This window comes from Lissotriton vulgaris, chromosome 2_1 (genome assembly GCF_964263255.1).
Source record: "Lissotriton vulgaris chromosome 2_1, aLisVul1.2, whole genome shotgun sequence".
Taxonomy (NCBI): domain Eukaryota; kingdom Metazoa; phylum Chordata; class Amphibia; order Caudata; family Salamandridae; genus Lissotriton; species Lissotriton vulgaris.
The window spans coordinates 886,953,575-886,980,711 of NC_141687.1; the positions used below are offsets into that span (position 1 = coordinate 886,953,575).

Consider the following 27,137-nt stretch of genomic DNA (forward strand, 5'->3'; position numbering starts at 1 on the left):
AGCCGCCTCCTTTCACTGGCTGCGGGGCAGGGCTGACAGACAAGCAGAGGGAGCGTGTGTGCGTGCCTGGGTGAGCTGCTCTGCCTACAGAGAGCACAGATCTGGCATGTGTTCATGTGCTCCGAGCAATATTCAGAGGTGCAAGCATATCAGGATTTGGGTGAAGAGAGCTTCTAAGGTCTATGCGAGAATAGCTCATCCAGGACATCCACTTTGCACCCTTGGACTTGCAGTACTGATTTTAGAATAGGATAAATTGGATGGGAAGTCCCAGAATGCAAAGCAAAAACCTGGACTAGATGTGCTACCAACTCATGGACTTGTGAAACTTATGTGCTCTGTGATTACCATAATGCATCTGCGCCTCCGGACAGATTAGGTCCATTGCCTTGATTCATGTTAGGTAGAAGAATAAGGAATACTGGCAGCATCTGAATTCTCAAGGTACTTAGGTGCGTGTGTGAGTAGCTCATCCACTCCAGACGTTTACATTGCGCTGTGGAACTCGCTGTCCTGATTTAAAAAGGTGGCTAAAGAACAACAAACCCCAGAATGCATAGTATAAAAAAGGAGTGACTGTGCTACTCCAGCATGAACCTAGGAAACTTGAGAGCTTAGAAGAATTTAACTCTGACCTAAGGGCTCACTGGCTTTCACTGTCTTGGATCAGAATGAGGTATGGTTCTAGTCTAAATAAAATCTATTTCCATACTGTAGGTGTAGCGTATCCATGAGCGTCACTTTGGATAGCAATGAATGTGATGTGAAATTAAGCAATAGTGGTAGTAAAATACCAATCCACAACAGTGGGTTCTCATCAGTTTTCACATCACATAATCACATCAATATTGATGGCATTGGAAGATGTCCAAATGACTGTCTAAAGTTCATTCTCTGGTGACCAAATTAATGCAGACGACACGCTAAGGCACGTTGGTGTCTGGTGAATTACCCAAATTTAATGAACACCCCTTCAGGCCTGGAGGTTTCAAGATAATCACATAATGCACCCAACACAAGAACCTACGCTCATGACTGGCCCATAGTCTCAAAATCCCAGCTCTGAAGAAAAAACACATGGGCACCACATTGTTCTCTGTGCAAGAGGCTAAACTATGGAATTTGTAACCGCCAAAAATAAAAACTACTGAGAACCATCTCAGCTCATCTTAGCTTCAGAAGACTAGTCAAGAGCTGGCCCTTTCCTTCCTGATCACAATACTTACAACACAACAATCTACAGAAATAGTATGAACAAGACATTAAAAAATATATATAATTTTTAAAAAAGACCTCCACTATGCCTATAACAATGCTTGTAAATGCATACGATACACATTTCTTATATATGTCTATGTATATAGATATTGTAATGTGCATGCACATACGTGTATTTAAAAGGGTCTAAACTTTATATAGTTATGTACCATTATGTCTATTTATATCTGAATGCATATACTCATGTGTGTGTATTTATCAGTATCTGCGTTTTATTTAAAAAAATCTGTTATACATATCGCGATGTAGGTATACTTATGCATTACAAGTAAATGCGGATATAAATTGGAATTTACATTACAACCTTTGTGTTCACCAAGGCCCTTTCCATTAGCGAAATATGTTTTATTACTACTGTCGATCAATCGCTCGCATAGATGTTGAGTGTTTCCATATCATGAGAGTCCATTTTAATCAGTCCTGAGTTTTCAACAACCAGCACTATGCATGCGGGGACTTGACGCTTCTCATGCCCCATTACAACCACTGGCCTACATGTGCTCGTATGCTAGTAGCTGTGGACTAAATACACAGGACTGGCTAAAATTCACCCAGATGGCCAGGGGTCAGTGGCCGGCTGTGCATTCTCTCGCTCACTACTCATCATGGAACATCTAGTTGGGGATCTGGCACTCACCTTTGTTGCTGGAGTCTGGGCACTTGCCTCTCCGCCTAAACTGTTTCCGCTCTTCGTCTCGCATTTTTCTCTCCGCCCCCTGTCATAGGGAGAAAACCGTAGTTCACGTTTAGATCTTAAACTAGGCACGAAAAACGGCTTATCTGTTTAAAAAGATAGCTTATGAACAGAAAGGAAACACAAAGGAACAAAAGACAACAGCATCGAAAGGACAAATTCAGTCGACCGGTTGTTTTTTCATAGAGCTTGTTACATTTTTTTTAAAGTGCATGGCTGCCAAGTAGGCCGCTGTCATGTGTATCACTTTCCTCCTGTAGTTTTGCAACCAAAACTTAGCATTCTGGTAATTTCAGTTTTGCTTTTGCCATTAAAACTATGTGCCTACAAATCCCAGCTTGCAAAGCCTGAGTGTTTTAACTCCAAGGCCGTCTGATGATGCCACTAATGTAAGCTGATTGTACAATATAGAGAATAAAGAAGGAATGCAAATTTTGAAGGTGCATTTCTGAATTGCCATATGACGATGCTTGGTTCATGTCACAATGGCACATTTTTTCCAGTCCTGGGTATTTATTTAACAAATACGTGGATTCTAGGAGTTTTTTTGTCCAGTTCAATTGAAATAACCTGCCTATAAAAAGTAATGTGTATAATGAAAACCCAGGACCAACAATGCTGTCTGTCATTGTCGTGTAGTCACCTCATAAAGCAACCCAGAAGCTACTCACATTCGTTTTGACTAACCTACATATAGCTTTTTAAGGCTTTTGAAAATAAAGTCATGCAGCACTATATCGACTGTGGCGAGGTGACTTATCATTCAAACACACTACTGCCAAGTGGCACCTTGTTATGTGTGATACCTACAGTCATTCTTGGCTTTTAAGCCAGCAGCACTGACCAAACAGGTTTTTTAAGCATCACTTGTAATGTTAAAAGCAAAACTACAAGTCCCACAATGCATCACGTTGTTGGTTAAAAAGCAGTGGCCGTTTCAAAATGTTGCTTATGGTCTGGGGCCATTTAATAGCGCTGTATAAACCAAATACTGTGTAACTGTTTATGAAGGAAAACCAATAAGTAAGGAAAGCACTGCATGTCTTGTGAATTCGGTGGGAAACAAAACAACAGTAAAAAGCAGATCAGAGGTTTTACTTTTCTGGGAAAACAACGCTCTTATCAGTTCATCTCCCCCGGTGCCCCGGTCTGCAGAACCCTGTAATTTAATGACAGCGCCATGGAGACAGCCCTGCAAATTATGAGGCTCTGTCTGTCCTGGATTGTGCCGATAAAAGCATAGTAAAACTCAATCTTCGTCCACTCATAAACCCAAGCTTTCTCTGTCAATAGGAACCGTCATGAACGGTGCCTGCACTTTTCTGTGAGCCACCCCTGATCTCAAAAATATCCTGCCCTCCCCCCCACCACCCCATGCTAAATTTAACTCTGTTTTGAAATTTCTGTCTATACATTTTTTGCAGAGCCCTCAGGCTTTCATGAACAATGTGCGAGTAGCTCATCCAGTCCAGGTTCTTGTCTTATGTTAATACACATTTTCTTTCCTCTTATCTCATGGGAAAATTAGGCCAAGTCCCAGCAAGCAAAAACGGGGTGGCTCCTCCGTTAAGGCAGAGGAGCTTCGCCCCACTAACTAAATTGGCCCCAGAGATGAAAAAATAAAATGTTAATAAAATTCGTTCATTACCATTTAATTTTTCAGTACCCCATCCCAAGCAGAGCATCAGGACGAGGGGGCGGGGCTTTCTGATTTCTGTTGAACAGCAGAAAGCAGTGATGGGCAGGGCACTTTAAGATTAAAGTGCGCATGACTCTTTGGGCAGCCGTCTTGTGATGGCCGGCCAGACATGCGCATTTTAAGCCTCTCTAACCCAGCAGCTGGGTTAAAGACAGCATAGAGCTCCAGTAGCCGGAGGAGTGCCGAAGGAGGCTGCTCCCTCCAATACTGGCACTTCTTTCATGCTGCATGAGAGCAGTGCCAGGATTAGTTACTGCAGTTTCCTGGTTGCCGCATTGGAGCCTGCCTCCCCGGGAGCATGGAAAGATGCTTGCAACATACATTCTTTACATTGTTGTTCATGGCTCCTTTGTCTTTTATTGGAAATACTGACACAAAAACAGAAGCTCACTAATTCCATTGCAAATGAATAATATGATGAAACAGTGGTGGAGAGCAGCAAATGGATCAAGAGAGTCCAGAAATAAAGGGGGGCAGGAAGGGAGAGAAACGTATGATTGATATGGAAAAGGGATGAAAGAAGGTGGATGGCGAGAAACAAGGAATAATGATGGAGGGAGAGAGAAAAGGAAGAAAGGAAAAAAGACTGCGAGAAGAGCAGTAGGAAAGAAAGTCGAAAGAAGGATGAATGAAAGAGATTAAAAAGACAAATTATGAAGAGAGGAAAGAGAGAAGAGATGGATGGGGAAAGGAAGAGAGGGAGACAGAATACAGGGAGGAAAAGGATGGAAAGAAAGCATGATTGAAAGAATTAGTAAAATAAAGAAGAAATGTGGCAAAGAGGAAGATAAAGTGTACACGGAGAAAAAATACATGAAAAAGCAGATGTGAAATTTGGAATGAAAAAAGGAAAGATAGAATGAAATGAAAATTTAAAAAAACAAAGAGAGAAGGAAAGAACAAACCAGCCCTGGTTTACCAGCTTGATGACTCGTGGCATTGACATATGGTACAAGTGGTGGGGAGTTTGTTTTGTGGCTATTTCCTTGCCTGTGGCCCTGTGGAAGTTAAAGATAGACTGGCTCTGCCCTGCCAAGGTTTTAATCTACTACCTCTACCTCCCTGGGTGGCACACAAGACCCTGGGCAGACTCCATTTTAGCCACCCACCCTCTGCCTATCCTTCAGTACAGGCCCGAGTACAGACCCTCTTCGGCTACTGACACAGACATTTTCAAGATAGTAAGCCTGCCTCGTTCTGACTTAAACGCAGAAGTTTTTAAAGCGAACCATGTGGATAAATCCCATGTTATAGATTTGGGTGCTACCCGCAATGAACACACACGTGTTCCACAGTACTCTCGCTGATGGTATCCAGTACACCCATGTGGGCCAGCACAGGCCACAGAGCTGACTCATGGGCATCCGAAGGGCAGGCCGCGCCCCTCAGCGGGTTTTCCAATCCAGACCAAATGAAAGAAAGGAGGGGAGACATGAAAAGGAACCACCGGCTCCAGGAGCCTAATTAATGCAGACGAAAGACAATGCGAAGAAACCGCGTGTTTATTTCTGTTAACAGATTGAAATTAACAAAGGGACAGAGGCAGTCCTTCCAACCAAAACACTTGCCACAGAAAGGACACATTCCCCAGCGTTCGTCGAGACGCCACCCCAGAAACAAAGGCACAGACGCTGCTGCTGTGCACGCTTTCCCCGAGGAGCCGCCTCTTACTCATTCAAGAACGCCCAGCAAAACCTCAGAATAAAGTCCTACAAATGTCCCCATGTCACGTGCGACATCTTCAGCCAGAGTTGGCTTTTTTAGCTAACATCATTTTGCACGTTGGGGTTTTAAGTCCAGAATGTTTATGAGAAACACAGAAAGTACATGTTTTAGAATGCAAAAGTCTGTTGACAAAAACCAGTGGACTGGCTAAAGATGTAAAAATGAATGTGTCTACTGAGCAGGTACCCCTTCAAAAGCCAACGCCCAGCAGACACATCTCTAAAAGATGTTCAATAAATATAGACGTATTTTACTCCCCTGGTATGATTTGTTTTATATTTTACTCTATGTAGGGAAACGATGAAGTTCAAAGGGTGAATAATACAGAATACCATCAATATTATGCGTGCATAACATTGAACAAACGCAGCTGTCAAGTGGTCCCATGACGTATAAAAACGTAGGCATCTTAGCTTTATAGCCAGTGGGGCTCTGCATGCTCACATATGTATGTTCATGCAGAGAACGGAACAACCAAAAGTCTCAGAAGGCAACTTTTTCCTAAAACGTTTGGCATAGTTGAAGTGGTGTTTTACCACAAGGTGCCTTGTTGGCAGCTATGGGAGAAAACAATCTCTTGTAATCTGGTGTAGAAGTAAACAAAGCATTTAGCAAGGGGTTTCACTTCCACAATCTGTGGTACAAGTTGCAGGTATGTATATCATTTCATGAGGTTCACTGGGTGCTCACTTTGAGCAGGTAGTTGAAGTGGGGCCCACCTGCACTCATTTTTGGGGGGGGCGTCACTTAATTTTCAAAATCAGACTTTGACGCAGAGCAATAGAGCTAAAAACATAAAAGTTAGGGGGAGACAGGGGAAGGGAAAGAAGCAATCAGTCCAGCGAGCCGCAGCAGCTCCTGCCCTTGCTGCAGGGCATCCTAAGAGGTGGGCGGGGTGGGGCGAGGAGGTGGTCAGCAAAGAGGATGAACACCATCTCACTGTACCTTTTGTTCTGGTGGATCCCTATGAAGGCCACGTTTCTCACTCCGTCCCAACCACCCGAGAACACCCAAGTTGTGGGGATGCCAGACAACCAGAAGGCGGGCTCCGTTCAATCGAGGGGTCCCATAGACCTGCCATCTTGGAGTGGTCACAAACAGAAATTCAATTCTAATTCTTGTAAAAATCTCAACTTGTCCCATGTCAGATGCATGGAATGATGACTAAGTATTTTATAAAGAGTGCTTGCTGTTTCCCTCCAGTCAAAGGCACTTACTTAAGTTACTTTATCATTTCAGAAGGATGGAAGCCTGCTTCAGGCCTTTTGAGATTCAAAACGCTGCTTGTTGTGTTCCTCAAGGACCTAAGAACCGGTCCCAGGAATCCCCTTAGTGTTCTTACTTGGTTCAGCTAAGTTGCTTCACTTGTAGTTTTGCTTAATGAGCCACTTATGCATGACATGGGACAGCTTGAAAACTTTTTCTTGATTGAATCTTTCCTCAGCCATTGATCTGGGGTGTGCTGCTACATGACGGACGATCACTAGTTCTTACCTTGTCACAGAATATTTTGATCTGACAGACGGCCCGATGCACGAGTCGGTTGGTCCCAGTGCCGCAGTCATAAGTGTCGATCTGGAGGTTTAGTGGGACTCCTTTCACGCCCTTTTGTGAGGAGAAGTCGGTGCTCAAGCAATTAATTCCAATGAACATCTGTGGAAAGAAAAGGGCCACTTAGTCTTTTGCATTGCAGATTCTAGCACATGTTACTTGACTCCGTCTGTTATTTTTAGATTTACTTGGGGTTTCTGTTTATCACCACTTCCTTTATCAGGCTCTGGTTTAAAAAACATACTTCATGAAAGAGCTGCATAGCATAGCTGCCAGCTAACCCTGTGTCATGAGAGGCACCAAATTCCAGTCCTAACAACACTGGGACTTGTAGTTCCACAATTCTATGCTAAGGATTGGGCCCAGGTTTCTGCATCCAAATGGTGATGAAAGTAACCCTCGTGGTAAGTGTCATGCAGCAGCCATGCTATAGTGATTTGACTTCAATTAAGGATTAGGAGATTGCTTTGTCTCTTTTACTGGGTTCCTTCTGACATTACACTGCATGAGTGGATTTCATTAAAACCTAGACCAGCTTTTATCATCTCTTAGGGTCATAGCTGCCATGTGCCCACATCAGCCGGTCATGACTTTTTACCCTACAGCTGTTCATACCCTGAGACCTTTAACCCCACACCTACACTCATAAATGTAAACCTATAGATGTCAGAAGCGAAAGTGCTGGTGTATGAAATGCATAGCCTGGATTGTCTGAAAGGGCATGCATTGCCTGGGACTGCTTGGAATCCCGATTGTCTTAAGCACATTGACAAGTGTTCATCATTCATCTTTGCCACCGTCAGTGTAACTCAAGAACTAGTCGTGTCGCTCAGACAAGGGAGGTGAATTAATATATACATATACCGTCAACGAATATTTTAATGTGGATTTACACATGCCTTTCAAGACGTTTAATCAAGTATTATGAATCCCTAAATTATGATTTTTTCCCAGGCGTTCTGACTGAGGCCTGAAAAATCTGTTGTGAATTGCCCTCAAATGTTTATGGAAAAATATATGTAGTGACATATAACTTTGTCTTGGTGTCAGCAAAATCTTACTCAGATATTGCGCTGTTTGCTGAAAACGTCTGAACTGCCTTTTTTCCAGCTGTTTGCCAAAACGCATCAACAGCCATCAAAACAATTTAAGAACATTATTGCATTAGCTTTTACTTACATTTTACAATGAAGCTGTAGTTCAGTGTCATATAATCTTGGTATTTTGGTTAGCATGCATGCTCAGAATTTATGCTAGAGACTCCTGATTTTAAAATGCAAAATTGGCTTTATTAACATTTTCCAGCTTAAATTTGACTCCATTTCAATGCAACACAAAGGCAAAATTACATCTCCTATTGTTTTTCGAAATCTACTTTTTATCTGGATCCACATTTTGGAATGGTGATTTACAAATATTAAAAATATATATATGTCAGTTCACTGCTTGCAGAAACCCTGAGGGTTCAGTCACAAAAGATGTTTTCCTATAAGTGTGTCTTACTTGAAATATAGGAATACATCACATCTAAGTTTGCAGTAGGAAAGCACAGCTCTGAAAAAAACGTGAATCTGGCTCTGAAATTGCTTCGTGCATGTTCGGGTGTTTAATCTGTGCAGACTCCTCTAGGCCATTCACTTTTCTGCTCATTTCCTCCAGCAGATATTGAGCAATCTTCCAAAAAAGCTCGAGGCTTGAAGACAGGTGTAGGGGGCGAATGCCTGTCTTGTGAAGTCATGGTTCTAGCGTTTTGTTTTGCATACCCTTCCACCCAAAAAGAGACCATTTCGTTGTTTTTTGTACATCTTAACTGTGGGAAGGAGGTGGGAAGGGGGGTTGTGCAACAAGTGCAATGCAGATTTCTAATTGAGTCCAAATCCCAGCGCCTTTGGTGAAAGCGCCCTCTCTTTTCTCTCTGCAGTCACACCCAGTCAGCGCCCCCGGCCATACTGTAGACAAGGGTTCCTGTTAACTGCTAGATCAGTGCATTTGTCATGAGCTGCCCCCAGGTGCGGGGCGACATGCCTGAAATGTCTCGTTTCTGACAGCTTGGCCTCCTCGATGTTTATCGACATCTCAGCGTCGTAAAAAAGATGATTTGCCTCTGGGCGCTAACCACCAGGGAAGGCATCTCTGCAAATTACAACTGTCCAAGTCAAACCTTGAGGCTTTCTTATCATTTCCATCAGCCAGTGTCTCTTACAACGAGAGCAGCAGTGAAGGGAAAGTATCACTAGTGACAGAGATGTCCTGTCTCTGTGGGTGGATTTGAAAAGAGTGGCTTCCCGAGCTTTGAGTGTCTAATCCCTTGGATTTGCAGCAAGAGTCACAGTAACAGGCGGAGTGTAAACTAGGCCTTCAATTGACATTGCCAAGATTGAAACGGCTCCTCGATACTGGGATACATCTTGCCTCACTACATCACACTTAAGGTTTCCTAAAGAGGAAACAGCTTCTTAAAAATTGAACATTTCAAGACCGTGCAGGGGGATGTGCCTTATTGGATGTTTCCCCTTTAAAACCTGAGAAAAACCTACTCCTAACCTTAAACAGTCAAAACAAGGCAGCTGGTCAATAGAAACTAACTAAAAACTTGGACACAGACTCAACAGTCACTGATGCTAGATGGCCTCCAATTATGCACCAGCGCAAATCAAAATATATTTTCTGGGATTTTTACATACCTTTCCTTCTTCGTGAATGTTCCACACAAAAGACAGTGCATTGTAGGCCACTTCCTCGATGTGCTGAACTGTGTTGAAATTTTCTTTGTAGTCAGCTGAAATTAAGACATGAAAGTTACAGTTACACCAGATATCTTAAAATGAGCTTTTATTGGACAATACGGAAAGAGGAGATGGCACATTAAATACACCCTTAACATGCAAAACTATGTGACCATGATGACAATGTCAGATATAGGATAGATCGATATACAGAAGTGAAAAGTGCTTGTTTGTATTGCAAATGTTGATGGTTTAAAATAAAAATGAATACACTCATGTTTAAGGTATTCTAAAATGCTTGTGAATAGCCCACATGGTCGCAGCTACATGAAACTGTAGAAGGGGTTAACGCGGACGGTGATAGGTTACCTGTAAGCTTCAAACTCAGCATTGAGCCCTGGTCGCCAATTCTATAGTGTTTGGGCGTCAAGAGCAGCTCCTGAAGTGCCAGACCCATGGTATATTTTTGGATAACCACTGCATGTGTAAATTATTTCCCATTTAGTTTTCTTGTATGTAAAAATACCTTATGTGGATAGTCGGAAAACGTGACATGGATTCGCCCCCGAATGACCCATGCTGACACCAAAGATATAACCTCGAGAAGTAATGCTGACTAAAGAGAGCAAAACAAGACAAAGAAAGTGTAGGGAGGTGTATTCCGAGGTAAGTGAAGCTGATGTGTGTAAGCTTTTGTAGTAAAGCCTTACAGGACTCACAGAGAGTTAAGACCAGCTTAACTTCTTTGACAGATAGGTGCATTCTAATCACAGTTGTAGTTTGTTAATGCTGCATATGGTGTCAAGTGCTGCGTCCTAGGTCTACATTAGAGGTATTCAGCAAAGGCTGATCGCAGATTTTCAGGATAATCACTGACTACGTAAACAATTCCCATTTACATTAATTGTTTGCAAATGTATTTCGAGAGCAACTCTTTAAAATCTGGTCAGGCGCTCAGAGTGCAACTCTGCAAACCTGTACTCTATTTATTTATTTATTGGCATTTATAAAGCGCAGCATATACCCTAGGGTGTCTAACGTTTTTAAAATGTGCCTAGACAGAAGTCTTTCCTCAGTGATTTTTTTAATGCTTTTACATACGTGCATACAAGGGACATTTTAAGGATTTCGGGGGCCCTGGACGAAACAATTATTTTGGAGGCCACTGTTTGAACTAGCTTTGAATTTATGATCCAGTTTCAGCTCTTTTATGTCCCGTTTGCCCACTGCACAGGCACACTGGTCCAAATTATAAATCTGTTAAAATCTAATATTCATGGATATTGATGTGTTTTTGGGTATTATAGTGCACTAACAGCTCACTAATATTATTGCAAATAATCTTTGTGACCCCCTCCAATTTCTCAAACTGTTTTGATCTAAAAACAAGCTTTTTTTTATAGATGTTGCATGGTTTTGAAAAACAAACATTTCTCTGCAAAATGTTAGTAATAGACTCCCATTCATCACTCACACTAAAAATAAATTGAAGGAAAATGGTATTTAAAACAATCTGTTTAAGAATTATTCAAGGTCATCAGGACAAGACTATCTACAGAAGTGAGCTAGCTTTATCAGGCCCTCCCTGAAAGGCTGGGGCCCTGGGCCAGGGCCCGCTTTGCCCATGCCTTAAAACGTCTCTGGTGCAAAGCCAGTGCAGGGGGATAGCAGCTGCCTCTGCTCTTTCGTGGATGGTACTGCCCTTGCCCACAATGTCCTTTCGTAGTACCTGAATCATTGTTATCGGGCAATGTATTGCACCATGCCTAGATGAGGAACTGAGTCATGTACTCAATGGATGCTGTTCGTCACATTTAAGGATTGCAACATATCGCGTAATTGCAGCTTTTGCTCTTGGTAATGCTTGCAACGCGGCTGATAAACACTCATAATAAGGAAGTTGCCTATATTGGATTTCATCCCAAATGTGACAGCGCGCTGTACCTTCAAACTTGAGGTCATCCTTCACCGGAGGCTACTGAGCGAAATTATTGCGTTGGCACTGACCGAGTACCTCATTGCTGCTCGAGTCATACGGCCGCCATTTTAGAGCACTTTTTCCTTCCTTAGAGGGGACTTTTGCCCGTGCAGGGCTCTGTCAGCAAGGACTCTACACAGGGAAGGAAGGTCTAGCTAACGAAAATGAACAACAGGCAGGCGCTGAAATGTCGTGTTCACCTGACAGACCACTATGCATATTCAACACAGAGCAAAATGGTCAGTCTCTAAAAAAGATAACCACTACTCTATATGCAAATGTGCTGAATTGATAGGGAGTAACATCTATCATTAGCTCAACAACACACGTTTTATAGTTTTTGTACTCAAGTGTCTTCAATAAAAAATAACGACCATTTATGAAGCAAACAACACAAACTGATTTGCCTCTTGGTACTTGAATAATAAGCGGTACTATCACGCAACTCAATATTACATATTTTATCCACTCTAGTGAACCATTCTGGAATTCCAACTTGTGGCCTGCAATCTCTGGGCGCTGCACCTTCCACTTAAGAATCTCTCTGCTCTGCTATGATAGATGACTAGCTACGTAACATATTCCAGTTTTAATGTATTTGTACTTAGTGAAACAAATGATCTTTACATTTAATACAAGTAAATGATAAAAATGTAAGTGCTTCTTTCACAAATCCAAAAGACTTATATTTACAGCAGCTCGCCGTACCAACATCGATGACCCTCTGCTTGGCGGTGGGCTGCCGCGAGTGCCAGTGCTTCCAACATTTCAGCTGCTCTTCTGGATTCTTCTCATTGTCGAAGACGACCATAACAACGCTCTGTGGAGCACAGGAGCAAGGATTAAGTAAAAAAATGCAGCATATATTTAAATAAAAATAAAACTAGTTTAACCCTAGTTTCTTCGACATGCGGGTAGTGGAGAAACAAGAATTGTCAAAAACTGTAACAATGGATCCGTGTCTTTGGGTACATTTTGAGACTGGCCAGACATCACTAATCTAAGGTACATCATATTGATGGTTTGTTTGTAATGTTTCTTTCTTTCCCTACCCTGGCTTGTCTTTCTTTCCTAGGAGTGGCCTGAGCACATTACCTACTCCTTCCTCCAGGCCTGGCCTTCATCCCAAGGACTGATATCTACTCCTTGCAGTGTGAGTGCCATTCTGATCTCCTCGCAGTGAGGGAAAGATAACAGCCCGATCCTTGCCCCCGCCTGCCTCATGTGAATGATGAATTGCAATTTAGAGCAGAATGCTTCCTGGGGTATTTAAAACTTGATACTGTTGTGATTGCCTGATACTATGAAAAAATGAGAGTCTGCTTTTTGTGAGATCCAGCTGTGAATGATTGCTTGGGTTTTTTCTTGCCTCCACAAGCTTGTGTCATTTCCTGGTCACAGTCAACCAATCAGACTTCCTGCAACCTGAGCCCATCACCTGGCCTTTCCACTTATCTGTCCTGGTCTGATTCCCTTGTTTTGTGGGCGCCATCTACAGCTGCTTGCCAATCCCTTTCCATTCCAGCTTTTAACCCTGTCTTGTCTTCAATTAACCCAGCATGCCAATTAGATCCTTCAGGAACATTAGCCTACTGCCAACAGTACTAGTACGGGGTATGGCAGATACCCAGTTTGTTACAGAACCAGGTCCCTCACTGATTGACTCCACAAAACACTGACACAGGCCTCCGGTACCCAGCGCATGGTCGCAGGTTTCTCCTCTCTTGCTCCTGGGTGGAAACTAAAGAGAATGATGTGGGCTACAGGGCATCCATCCAGGCTTCCTTTAACAATTTCGCACTGAAAGCTACACCACTACCACTCCTGGATTGCCCCATACAACATTTATCCTGCTGCCTTTTGCTTGTGCACTCCCAAGGGTTGTTCTTCTATAACTCCCCTGTAATGCCTAAAAAGTGTTTAGTAGGGCACGCTTTCTCCTGTGTGCCTGTCGGTCATTTCTCATGTCTCTTGAGATAATTTACAGTGGCTGACTATATCCATGCATTCCATAGGCTGCTTCTCTGTCAATCCTATGTGGACCCTGTAGAGATCCACTCAACCAAGCGTAACAACAAATCGCACCTCCCACTCCTCTTCCTGCCATTGCAGACCTATTTACAGTGACCAAAGACAGGAAAGGAACACCACTCTGGTTACCATCACCGACATTAGAAGGCTTCCTACATCTTCCAAGCACAGTGTAGCCTGCTATCCACCCGTGAGGGCTTTTTGGCACCTTGTCATGGGTATGAAGCACTTTTTAAATGTATTTACATTGTAATAAAATGAACAATCGCACACACTCTAAGATTACTCAGGGAATTCTCATGGTTTGCATTTGCAGAAAACACTTTCTGCTGAGCCAGGCAATTAGGGAAATAGGCTGCACAAAAGCAAAACGCCCTCTAGGCTGGGGAAACCCCAAGAACTGCTGTGTACATGACCCGGAAGTAGTGGGGATTTCCACCGTTTCCAACCGGCGCTCTTTTTTTGCTTTTCGCCCCAACTGTCAACTGAAGAAAGTCAAATGTAATCATTAAAGCATCTTTTTTTTATTTAAAAGGACAAAGCAAATTTCATATTCTATTCAATCCAGTAAAACTTTATGCTCAAATACATAAGAAGCAGTCTCTTTGATGAGAATCTCATCCGTTTTGTGAGATCCTTCGAAATATACAAGTTGGAAATTAGCAATTTTGGGTAGTGCTGCTGGGTTTGCCCAGATAACATAATATTTTAGAATGTTTGCAAGGTTATAATAAAATCTACTGAGAAAGACTGAACGGTGGAAAAGGCATTGGGGGAGGGAGGGAGATTATGACAATGTTTCAGCAAGGTGACAGAGACAGTAATCCATAATGCAAGCCAGAAAAATGGGACCCTAGGCCTTAGGTTTGTAGTAAACAGAAGCTATAACTGTGGTGCAGTGGACCACAGTCCAGTCCGCCTGCTGCACTGTTGATTGCTATGCTCCAAGTGGAAGACACTTCATGATGCACTATCAAGACATGCTATCGGGTAGCAATGAGAGTCACAAGATTGAGATTTACCACTAGCTGAGATGCAAAGTCATGAAATCTGAACATGACTACAATTTCTCTTCAATAATTTTTTCATTTTGAATTGGGTATCTGAGCAGGGCTCAGAAGGCAGAACCCTAGCTCTCTTGTACATGCCTCCCTTCCTGATGTAGGTGGGAGACTACCGATTTCAAGGTGAGCCTACTGCCTCCCGATTCCTGCATACAAAGTCCTGATTCCTCCGTAGGCTACTGGTGACAGGGACTTTTTTTGTGGGACTCGGAGTGTGCACTGCCAGTAACCTGCTCTTTTGTCATATTCTCTCTACATGTCATAGCACTTTCTCCGGGCTCCTGACAGGCAAGGGAAAAATATATATATTTGCATTCCTAATATCCAATCCTGCAGCAGCACAGTTGCAAGTTCCATACATGACAACAGACCCAATTCAGCCTCGACAGAAGTCAATTGGACAAATACTGTCGCCCGATTATTTTTTGTAATTCCCACTTTCCTCTTATTAAATGTTGCCATGTATGCACTCTGGTCAACAATATTTTTTAGGACAAACATAGCAGGATTAAGAAAAGGGCTACAAAGAAGATACCCAGGCATAGTAGAGCTGCATGTTGTGCAATTCTGCTGGCTGAACCTACAGCCATGGGAACATAGGGCAGAGGGGCCATGAAGCCGTTTGGACATTGGAGGAAAGTCCCTAAAACGTGGTCCTCCTATTTGGACAGATCAGTTCAACCTACTTGAAAAATAGGCTGAGTTGATCAATCCAGGATTGGCAGACTAAGCGCATTGCTGGTACACTCTTAGAGTCTATAAAAAGGATCTGTCCCCAAAAGAAGCACTGCTAAGGAATATCATATATATGTAATCCATGCAAACAAACCAATACTTTCTCTGAAGAAAGGGTGTACGTGTTGCATTTGCAAACATTGTAACACATTCATTCCAGACTAATTTGCTACTGGAAATCCTCTTTTGTGTGTGTGTGTGCGTATGTGTGTAGATGGGTATCTAAAATGCCTTACCTTCACTTTGTTCGAAGATAAATGTAAACACTTTCCACCTCCAGTTGTTCTGAGAGTGACGGGGTAGAACTGCCCCTTGTTGAGGTATGCCATCGGAGAGTCTCCGGATTTGACATGAATCGCCTTCGGAGAGCCCAGAGTGTATTCAAAATCCCTGAAGATACCAAGAGAGAACGTTCTGTAAATACTCAGGCCCACAATCCAAATTCTGCAGTAATAGCAACGCAATAATACTGCAACCAGTATTTGCGACAAAGCTGACACCGCTATTTCTAGGATGCACAACTCCCCAATGGATTACAGGCAATCCCACATAAACCCCTATTGAATTGAGACTATAACTGGAAATCGGTGGTTTCCATGTTATTCTGCTGTTCTGGGAATTATTGTTTTGACAAGTTCGTCTAGGTTTATCCTTGAGCATATGTCCCCAGAAATGCATGTGGTAAAGTGCATTGGGTACCACAACATTACCTGTAATACTTCTGTGGCTGTTCACTTCAGTCTACACCCAAACCAGTATGCACAGGACCTTTTAATATGAGCGCCAGTGTTAAGGGATTCACTCTCCCCAGGATGAGCATGAAATACACAATCTAGCTAAGCCCGTTGTAAAGGAATGGACAACATCAGTGCATTAATAATTCACTTCTGTCAAAAACAAACTATGGCCCAAAAGCCCAGGAAGTACAGCTTTGAATAACATATCACGATGTAAGCTAGGATATACCTCAATCACAGAAATGTTATGTTCAACCAACCTCTTTGTGCCTGAGGGAATGTAGTCCTCAGAGCAGGTGGGTTCAGCCTGCGTTCGAAGAATGTCATGAAAGATGAGCGACTGCAAAAGACAAAAATAGAAATAGATATAAGGAGGCTACACAAACTTGTGTGGATTCTTTCTATTGAATAATCTGCAAGCCAGACTTGGTAATTTCAGTAGAGAACTATGGTTCGATAATCTCACACTTAATGCGGACATTACTTTTTGGTGTTCTAGCAACATGTTTTGGAACTGTATTCTTTTTTCCTGGAGATAATGAGCACCCCTATGGTTTGTGAGTCAGATTTACGTCTGCTTTTACCTCCTGGATCTCAAACCCCTCCATACAAACACCATCTCTTGAGCTAATTTGGTCTTGGGGGTTTTCAGTCGTGTTGTGGTGGGATCTTTTATTAACTGAGAGGAACTGAAGTGCAAACCCATGGAGGACTTTTAAAACTGATTTGTCAACTTTTTTAATGTATACATCCACAAAACCTATGAGAGCTAGGTCTAGCTTGTATGGCCATTTTACCTTCTTTCACACTGTAATACATCCCTTGTCGCCCGATTTTCATACTAATGTGATGAACTGCATTTCCTCCGCACACATTTTGGACTTTGTGTTAAAGGCACCATTACTACAGCTGCTTAGTACCACTGCCTAATGGCATTTATGCTGATGTGGCCTCTTCTTCACGTCAGAGACTTTCCTGGCATTACTGCAGCACATAGATACTTGTTTGCAGTCATCAAGGACTGCACCGAGTTTGGTGTTCGGGTACATAATTGCTATGCAGATAAGCAATTTGTTGCATTTATATGTGTCATGAATAATCATTGTGGAGATTCTAAAAGCTGTATGCTGGGTTTGGTGGTCAATGACAGTTAGCGAGCACGCATACTTTAAAGCACCACATCTGCAAGTCTCAATAAAGAAACCTTCTTCTATTTAGATTCACCCTATAAATGAACATGCTTGAATCATCTGAAGTGTTTTTTGGATGCCTGTGATGTGTGTATCATATGTTGACTTCCCTGTATCTTACACAATTGCAGGTCCTTGCACTTATCTTTACAGTGCTTCTGTTATTAGTAGCATTAACAAATTAGATTCCTAGAAACTATCCCTAATTTGCCTTTGTCCATCTTGCCTTAGAGAATCCAGAGCTAAAAACAACATTTCATGTAAAGCCTCGCTAATAGTTTAGTCGACATCAATAAAACAACACTATTGGTTTAAAGTAGTCCCATGCCTGGTGGTATATTGGCTTGTCTTAACACTTTAGAAAAAGGGAAAGGATCTAGAAACATCATAAAACACGATATGGGGTACTTTAAAGAAATTGTAGAATGTCCAGAAATGCAGGAAGTGTTGTATATTCGGAACCCTGTGTTCCTTGAGAGGTAAGGCAGATAAATGAAATGGTAAAACAAAGGGAGATGCACAGCTTTTGTACCTAAGTATGCAATCCAGGCAAAAAAAGTTCCTACCTCAGGCGGATCATCTTTAAATGTGCTATCCGGCTGCCAGCGTTGTTGGGAGGGAGCCACATGTACTGTCTCAAACAGAGAGTTCAGAGTGTTTTTTTCATAAACGTTGCATGAAGAGTCCATGAAGTCATCGGTGGAGTTTGCGTCTAACTTGCTCGTGCTTGGTGGGGGGACAGATTTATCCAAGCTGAAGAGGTAATCCAGGCCCAAAAGGCTTGGCTTTTTATGTCCATCACAGTACTCTTGCGTCATGGAGGCGTTCTCAGCTAAAAACTTCATGATGTGCGCAGAACTTTCCAAAGTTGAAATATCCGACTCATAGTCCATGTTACTGAAATTCCTACAAAGATAACCATATATACAAAGTTAGAGAACTACCTCCAAAGTCAACCACAGATGTAAAGATAAACATATTTGAATAAGTAGCCCCACCTGAACCCTGCCCATTACATTCTCTTTTTTAATCCAGGTTGAATTTATCTCCTTGGAGTCAGTATACCCAAATTGATATTGTATAGCAAATCATTGGGGCTCCCGGAAGGCCACTTGGTGAGTAATGACCAGGAGAAGAAAGGAATGAACTGAGGGATGAGCCTCAATAAAAGTTAATTACAATGACTTGAACCACAAGTAATTAGATACACTCAATCACATACAAAAAAATCTCAGGCATGAACCACGACAAATGTATTAGTCTAATTTAAAGCGCACCTACGCTTTGCCAAAATGAATCATGGAAGACACTGTGCAGCAAATTTCTAAGCCAAGTTTGAGGAAAAACACTAGAAAGGGAGAAAGTGGAATTGGAATTGAAAGAGCTGCCGAGAAGTTTACACTAGAATGAGGTGCTGAGAGAGGTCACATCATCTCCAAGAAATGTCAGGCCTCATGGTAACACGATTATTTGCTGACCTTGATGGACTGATATGCTAGGACATCAGCACAGATTCCATAAATCACCTAAAACACAGGGTTCAGCAAAGCAAAAGGAAGAACCACGTGTCGCCGTTCCTTGTCACCAAAGCATGCTTCCTGCAGCTCCCCAAAACCAAGCCATCTTTGCAGGCCATAGTCCTGATGAACATTGAACTTTTTGTAAGAAATATAGAATGACCACCAGAAAAGCACAAATCTGGTTCTCGTTCCCGCAAAATGCCAAATAAGTGACTGATGTCTATCCATGATACTTTACTTCTGTCCTGGCTATGCATTCAGCAGGAAACCCGAAACTGATACCTCCTATGTATCACCCTTATTTCCTTTCATTTCCTAATTTGTACATCGACAGATAATGTAGACCTTTTAACCCATGTGCATGTACAGAACCTGAATATGGCATTTATCCAACCAAGAAGCGAAATAAGGCTGCTGTAAATTATGTGAAAAGTTATACTACAGAGAGGTCGCCATACCAAATTTAACTCCAGGTCTCTGCTTGCTTCTTGCCCCATGTTTCCCATTCCCCTACTCGTTCATGTATAGTGTTAGTTGAGCTGTTTTATTTTCCATTTAAAACCGTGCCATATATATATCTTTGTTTCCACTTTCTCACAGAGGTATAGTCAAGAGGAATATTTCCAAGACAGTTAGGAACTAAAGGCATCAAACATGCTCTGGTTTAACAGTCCTGGTAGGTGGCTAACAAGTACAGAGAAAGGCTGCCAACATACTTGTATACTTAATCCCTGAAGAGCACACACAAGCTGTGTACAGGCAGAAACTATGAGCCGTGTCTGGGATCAGAACATTGGGATGGTAAGAGTTCCACTCAAGATGGACCAATGATTAAATTGCAATAACTTCTCTTTCCTTCGATAGAAGAGAATACTGCTAAGCTTTGACTTGAGACCATTTGTTTACAGTAAATCAAAGGAGAGATACCAAGCATGATCTATTATATAACATTGAGATTTCAGCAGACGAGGGATACAAGAAAAGACAAGAAAGCAAGAGCACTCCAGCGACAATCCATTTTGATTACATGAGACTTGAGAACATATACTTATTTGATTGAGAAGGTTAATACAATACATAGGGAGAAACTGTTATCAAGAATCGTCTAACCTTTTCACTTGTTCGTTTCGTCCAGCTGGCCCAGGTGGAATATTGATTCGCTTTTCCTTTGGAACCTTTTGAAGGAGAAAAAAGCATAATTACTTGTAAAATATGTCCTAACATCCTATGATAGAAGGCAAACAAGTAAATATGGACACTTCCAGAGGTTGAGGTAGATGTTTCCAATTCACTTAACATCTTAAGGGTTGTGATAGCGGCTACTGGATCCACCAAGGGACTGAAAATATGGTGTTGAACATTAGATGTTGGAACACATCAAAACTCTTCTCTTAAGGCTATTAAAGTTGAAGGTGGTGCCTCTGTGCTCATTGTGTCTAATGCCCTACACTGGCCCTGCATCATATTTTTGGCTAATGAAGAGCCAAGCACATGCAAAGTCTTTATTTTACAATAAAAAATGACAAGGAATATTTCCTATCACTCATACGTGTTATAACATGCCCTTTGGCTTCATAAATAGAGTCTACATGGCATATTTTTTAACCTTGGGTATCTGATTCCATAAAGCGAAGTCTATTACCATTTGTTACAATGGTTAATAATACTTATGGTGTTAGGATGAAATAACAATTTTGTTCTCCATTTTTGTTATGTTTATCTCTAACAGTGCTGAGCTTTTTTTAATTGGAATAACAACTTAAAGAGTCTTAAATTCATACTCTTAACTTTCCAAAGCTTCGGATGCCCTTAGCTGTCCAAAGCTAGACCGAGTGAAAAGGCAATATGTTTAATTAACAATGAAAAACCTGTGTATCAGTACAATGCAGGAATAACATATTCATTTTTAAAATCCTATATTAGTGTACAATTGAGGTTAACATATGATTGAATGTTTCCATTCAGACTAAAATACATAGTGACTGCGAACGCACCTAAGAAATATGACATTCAAACTGGTTAAAAATAAATAAATATATATTATGGACGGTTAATTGAATATGGATGGGTGTCCAATGGTGCACTTGCTCATTGATCGATGATAACTGGACATCCTCGTTAATAAACAATACAACCAAACAGGAAACAATTCTTCTCTTATGGGTGATTGTTTATTCTAAAGGTGGCTTGTAAGTTGGAGCAATGACTCATTTTCTAGCCATTGTTCTTCTATTTATCGATTCACTAGAGGTCGATGATGTTCTGTGCTCTAATTATTGCCTGTCCTCTTCTGTAAGCATAAACGTCTCTTTGAACATTGTGCAGGATGTAGTTGACATGGACGGAGCAGGGATATGAGAAATATCCCTCTCACTAGAGGGGTGCAAAGCTTTCCTTATGCAAGCAAAGTCTTACAAAGATCATGGTTATCGGACTATCACCTTTTTCGCCAATGTGGAGAACATATTTACGAATACACAGCCGCGGCCGGCAGTGGGAGTACCTGCATGGCAGTGACGTGGGAAGGGGGAGGGGCAGGGTGGGGGGTAGTAATGTATGGATTACGGAGTAAACATTTAAATAAATAAAACGAATTTTGTTGTGTGCACTGCATTCGTTTTATTTATTTAAATATTTACTTACCTGTAAAACTCTGTAATCCATACATTACTACCCCCCACCCTGCCCCTCCCCCTCCCCACGTCACCGCCCTGCAGGTACTCCCACTGCCGGCTGTGGCCGCGAATACATAAGTAAAAATGTATATCTATGCCACAGCTCATTTTCGGAATGTCCTCTATGTAGTACAGGGAAGTGGGGAAAATTCAAAGCATATTCAATGAAGGCGGTAGCATGAAGCATAAGAAAATGTTGTACCCTATAATAATCGTATAAAAGACTCAAAGCAGCCACACTGTCATCATCTCCGTTCACCCTCATCATGGCCTTGGTGGCAACCGTCAGTGGGTTTTCAAGGTAGTTCTTCCAAGCTTCGTCGTCGTTGGTGTTGGTGTAGGCGTATTTCTGGAGGTTTGCGCTCTCGTTCTGTAGCAGCATGACAGGTCGGAAACTAGGGAGAAGAGCACCAGAAGGATCTTACAAATGAGACATTGGATTATGCAGTAGAGATGCTTAACAAAATCAGAATGGCATGTTTATTGGTTCCTACCATCCATTTGTGAGGTGCTGATGTACTTAACAGAGTATACACCACAGTTACTTGATTTACTGCCAACCTAACTCTAAAGAGCAGCAAAGGACTTTATGAAGAACAGTGTATCTTCTAGAGCAGTTATTTCAGCCATAGCGTAGCGCCGTACTGAGACAGGTATGGTGTGTGGAGTCCAGCTGTGACCAGAATGCATGACCCAAGTCTTTATAACTGGGACAGCACTAGAGACTACCCTGTGCATTTGGTACATACTTGTTCATAATCTACCCAGATTCATGCAGTCAGAGCTAGAAATAAAACCCACAGATTATTGGGTCAGCATGTTAGCCATTAGATCACCTCTCCGCGTTTGATCTTTTCAGCCAGTTTTACTTTTTCAAAACATGCATTTATTTGCTATAAAAGATGCATAGATTTCAGAAGTCCAACAGCAATACATAAAGAGAACATTCAATTCTAGATTAAGGCCTGTATCTTTTCTAGATCAGTACTTTTCTGAAGTGCTTCTTGTACTACTTGTGGTCAGAAGTAAATCCCATGTTCGATGAGAGGGAGTTCTAGAGATCAGCTCCAACTGAAGTGAAGTTTGGAGATCTAAATATGGATGTTTTATTTTCCAGAGTTATCACGTGACTGACGTTAAATAGCATATAATTGATTGCTATTTTACCTCCACCTTATCCTGTTCCCAGGTATTTGATATTAAGTATATTGTTCAGAATTACACGATGTGCCACACTTGTACATATCCATTTGCAGTGAAATTAAAGTACCTACAAAAGATCGGGACCCAATCTAATAAAACCCATTTGGAAACCTGGATGCCTAATTTGCAGACTGACAAATGTCAGCAGCCAGCATCAAGTTTTGCCCTTAGTCTGCAATTTGCAGTGCTCCCTATGAGCTGAGAGGTCACATTGCAGAACGCACAATTGCAGGGGATGTCACAAAAGGACCAGCCTATGAATATTAATTATGAAAGTAGCAATTTGCAATCCCCTGAGCATGCCTGCACATGCAGGGATGGTGGCCTGCAAGGGTCAGCAGACTGCATCTTAGCATCTACCCTTCCCTCTTCTATCCTTCCACTATCCTTTTTCAATCCAAATAATAGACCCACATGTCCACCACTCAAACTAATTTCGTATTTCCCTATACTAATTCACTACTAATCCTTTTTGGGTTCCAGAGTAGCGTGCTACTGGCCGAAAATCGCTTCGCCACCTCATCACGGGTAGTAAGCGCCACAAAAATGAAAATACAATTAGATTTTATCTTCAGAAACATTTTTTCATGCCCCCTTCTCATTGCAATTTGTAATGATTCACAAGATACCTTTTTAGCGTCAGAAAGGGTCCCCCCACATAAAAAGGGGGTTTAGTACGAGGCCCAATATCATTTTGCGGTCGCAAACCTCCTGACTTGCAGAGCTTGTGCCTGCAAAATGGTTTGGTGCCTGTTTCCATTTTTTTTTCATAGTGAATGTTGGCTCTTCTCTGTTTGCCCTCTCTCTTACAAGACACAGGCCGCACTTCTTTGTGGCTTCTTTGCTTTCTTTACAAATTATAATCTTTTTCTTAAGACTACAACAAACACTGCCATATTCTGATTGCCATGAAATTACAAACAAGCACCTCAATATCTGGTGTCCCTCGGGTCTTTCCTCATACCTTCTTGCAACTAACCGCCTTTGCATATGCAGCATTGAAAACAAATCTGGTGAAACAAGCGGGAAATTCAGTGATGAGATAATGACCATCTTCGCTCGAGCATGAAAGAAGGAAGACAATCATAGAGGGAGTGCCATCATCTCAGTTGTATTTAAATGGTAGTTGTCAGGTCTATGAGATGCCTGAGGAGCACCAGGGCTGATCCCCTTTACCTCCGTGCTCTGTAGCCCATCCTTCTCCCGGGACAAAATAGCAACATGCAGAGATATTTTAAGGCGTGGGCACAGTGGGCTCTGGCCCAGGGACCCAACCTTTAGAGGCCCATGATAGAGCCAGCTCTTTTCTGCAGAGTCTTTCCCTAATAACCCTGAATAATTCTCAAACAGATTATTTCAAATACCGTTTTCCTTTCATTTATTTTTAATGTGGGTGATGTGTGTGAGCCTTTTATAGACATTTTGCAGCGAAATGGTGTGTATATGTTTCATGCAACAGCCATAAAAAAAGTTTCTATTAGATCAAAACAGGACCTCACATATTCATATGTCACAGAGATTATTTGCAGTGATATTAGTTAGCTGCTGCTGTGATACAATATTGAAAACACACCTCATTATCCGAACAGGGGCCTCCAAAATACGTTTGGCACAAGCCCCCAAAATCCTTAAGATGTCCCTGGTGACATGGCTTGATGACACGCTTCCAGCTCCAGTCCTCAGGGCCCCATTGGAAGCCCCACACTGAGCGAAAGCGGGGAGCCGCTGCAACAGAAAAGTCCCTGCAAGAGACAACCAGAAGGTCCAAACCATAAGTGGGCTGTCCTGCAGCAGCGATACCTCCATGAGGACAAAGGGGCGTCGCCCTGCTGCTGAAAGTCATGGGTAACATGAAACGTAAAATGGTAATAAAACAAATGTATTACCATTTTCTTTTTCATTCAGGCAAGCAGCCGAGGCTGAGAGGGTGGGGCTGGCAGCAGGAAGGAACAGTGGGCACAGTGGACTTCTGTTTAAGGTGAGCATTTCACTTTGGCCCACTGTCTTGCAATTGCCTGCCAGACATGCGCACTTTAAACACCCCAACCGAGCTGTCTAAGACAGCTGGGTGGAGAACAATCACTGGCCTCCAGGGCCTGAAGAAGCATCATACCAGGACGCTCTAGCCAATCCTGGTGCTGCTCTCTCGACGCCTGAGCAGCAGAAGAGCAGCGCCAGGATCGGTAGAGGGGAGTTGGACGAGGCTCTGGAAGCTTGCTGCCCGTGCTGGAGGAGCCACTTAGTGCTGAGACAGGTAAGTAAATCTTTATTTCTTTATTTTAATTTACACTAACTCACTGACAGGAACTGTGAGAAACTTGCAGTACCTTCAGCTTCAACTTCAGAGCTCTTAATCATGCCCCTTTATAAACACTGATTAAAATGGATCATGATTGAGAGATCATGATTGAGAGCAAAGGGCACTGCTGTTTTTTTTTTTTACCAATGCCTGTCAGTGGGTTATATATTTGCCCTACCAGTTTTGTTTGCCTCTGGCGGCCACAGCTGCTCTGCCTACCTAACCAGAGTGCAATATTCTGATATATACATCAATTTGATTAATGTGTGAAGTCACTCAGTAGATCCCGTATTGCAATTATTTTTAATTGCGGTCTTTGGAGGCGTTTCCCCCATGCTCTTTAACGGTAACGCATCTAACAGACTTCCTCTTTCTTTTTAGGTCCTTCTCCCTCTCCCTACATGGAGGCAATAATTCAGTTTAGCATCCATTCATTGGTTGAATAGGGTGTAGGCCCCGCCCCAAAGCCCCAGTGAGATCCAGAGGGCAAATCAACCTAGCAATTATCCCATCTGTTTTCTAGTTGGCTGCTTCCATGGCGGTGCCCACTCCATATGTCCAAGACCCACTGTGACCATGGCCACACAGACCGGGGAACACGCTCCCTGCCCTAGATCTTTCTTTGAGAAGAAAACAAGCTTCCATTTCTTTCAAACTCAACCTAACACACACTTTGTATTATAGAAGTTGGAACAATGTCACAAAAAGTCACATTTCTTCTCAGCAAAGTCAGTGGTTACACAGTCAACAAAGCCTAACATCAGGGCCATGCCTTTTGTCGCTAAATATCAAGTTGTTATTTTACTGTGAGTGTTGGCGTCTCTGACAGTCTGCAGTGGGGGCCAGTCACGCACAGCATCTTGGTAGTGGTTAGCTGCTTTTCAATAGACAGACTCTGCCACACTCCCTCCTGTGGCATTTGTCAAGGTAATATGCCACACACTTTGTGGTTGACGGCCTTTGCTTTTGTCCCACTCCTGTGCGGCTTCTTGCCTGAAAGAGCGTATTCAGGGAGAGGTAGCAGAACATAAGCAGTCATGCTCGACTGTGGTTCTCTGTTGTTACTAGACGACAATGCCTCGCCGTGCTGTACATGACTTCACCAAGGGTGCAGCTTGTTTGTTTTCTAACTTTTTTTAGCCTGACATTTGGTGACCCCGTTGAGATGTCTATTTTGCTTGCTGTTCTTCAGTCATTTCGACGCCGCCTTCGCACTGGGTACATGTGTAGGGGTGTTGAAAGAGGCTCAGACGCCAAGGAAACTAGATGTCCCAGTACTCAGTCAAGTGTAAGTAAGTAAGTAATTTATTGTTTTTAGGTTAACAAAAACCATTACAAAAGAAGAATACATTAAAAAACAAGTCTCACAAGAGAAATTAAAAAAGACCTTTAAAAACAAGACTCAGTCAAGTGGAAAGGCACCTGTCTTGCACTCTATTTCTCTTGTTTTTATTCTTAATTAAGATATTTATGTTCAGTTCAGGCGGATTTATATGTTTTGCTAGCCCACCACTAACAACAGCACACAGCGGAACGAACATGAAGACTCTTGTACCCATGATCGGTATATAGTATTTTATAATACAAGAATCTGCATTATTGTCTGGAGAACTACTGAATAATATGTAAATAGGTTCGATTTGGATTCAGTGCAAGTAAATATCCTGGAAAATGGGCATACAGACGACTTTTCAAGACCAAGTTGACAACCCTGCTGGATGGCATGTTTGATGACTCGTGGCCATCAGTATTGTCAAAATACAGTTTTCGTGGGAATTATAATATATGCAAAGTTCATGGCTATGATATTGTCCTTGCTTTCCATGGATTTCCAACAGTGATAGTAAAAAAGTGTTACAGCTCTACCTTCTGCCGAGTCACATTGACAAACCTTTTAGCAAGAGTCATGTCCTTCCAAACTATGTAAAAGTTTGAGTATTTGTATGTAGTCGAGGTTTAAGATTGCACTAAAATTGCAGCCAGAGAGCACTCTTTAACAGAGCCTGGTTGATCGAGGACAAAACACCCTCAG

General features: G+C 42.2%; 1 protein-coding gene across 2 annotated transcripts in view; it reads right to left on the reverse strand.

The window, feature by feature from the left end:
- Positions 1–27,137, reverse strand: part of GRHL3 (grainyhead like transcription factor 3) — a 68,750-nt gene that overhangs the window by 23,073 nt on the left and 18,540 nt on the right. Inside the window, exons 2-10 of one of the 2 annotated variants that reach the window (XM_086956422.1) lie at positions 21,806–21,998; positions 20,039–20,103; positions 17,975–18,314; positions 16,479–16,558; positions 15,718–15,871; positions 12,360–12,471; positions 9,632–9,726; positions 6,891–7,049; positions 1,916–1,994 (exon numbers count right to left, since the gene is read on the reverse strand). In XM_086956422.1, coding sequence (XP_086812548.1) covers positions 1,916–1,994; positions 6,891–7,049; positions 9,632–9,726; positions 12,360–12,471; positions 15,718–15,871; positions 16,479–16,558; positions 17,975–18,314; positions 20,039–20,103; positions 21,806–21,998 — 1,277 coding nt within the window. Of the gene's footprint in view, positions 1–1,915; positions 1,995–6,890; positions 7,050–9,631; positions 9,727–12,344; positions 12,472–15,717; positions 15,872–16,478; positions 16,559–17,974; positions 18,315–20,038; positions 20,104–21,805; positions 21,999–27,137 lie in introns of both variants that reach the window. The other variant, XM_086956421.1, reaches the window with a different exon arrangement.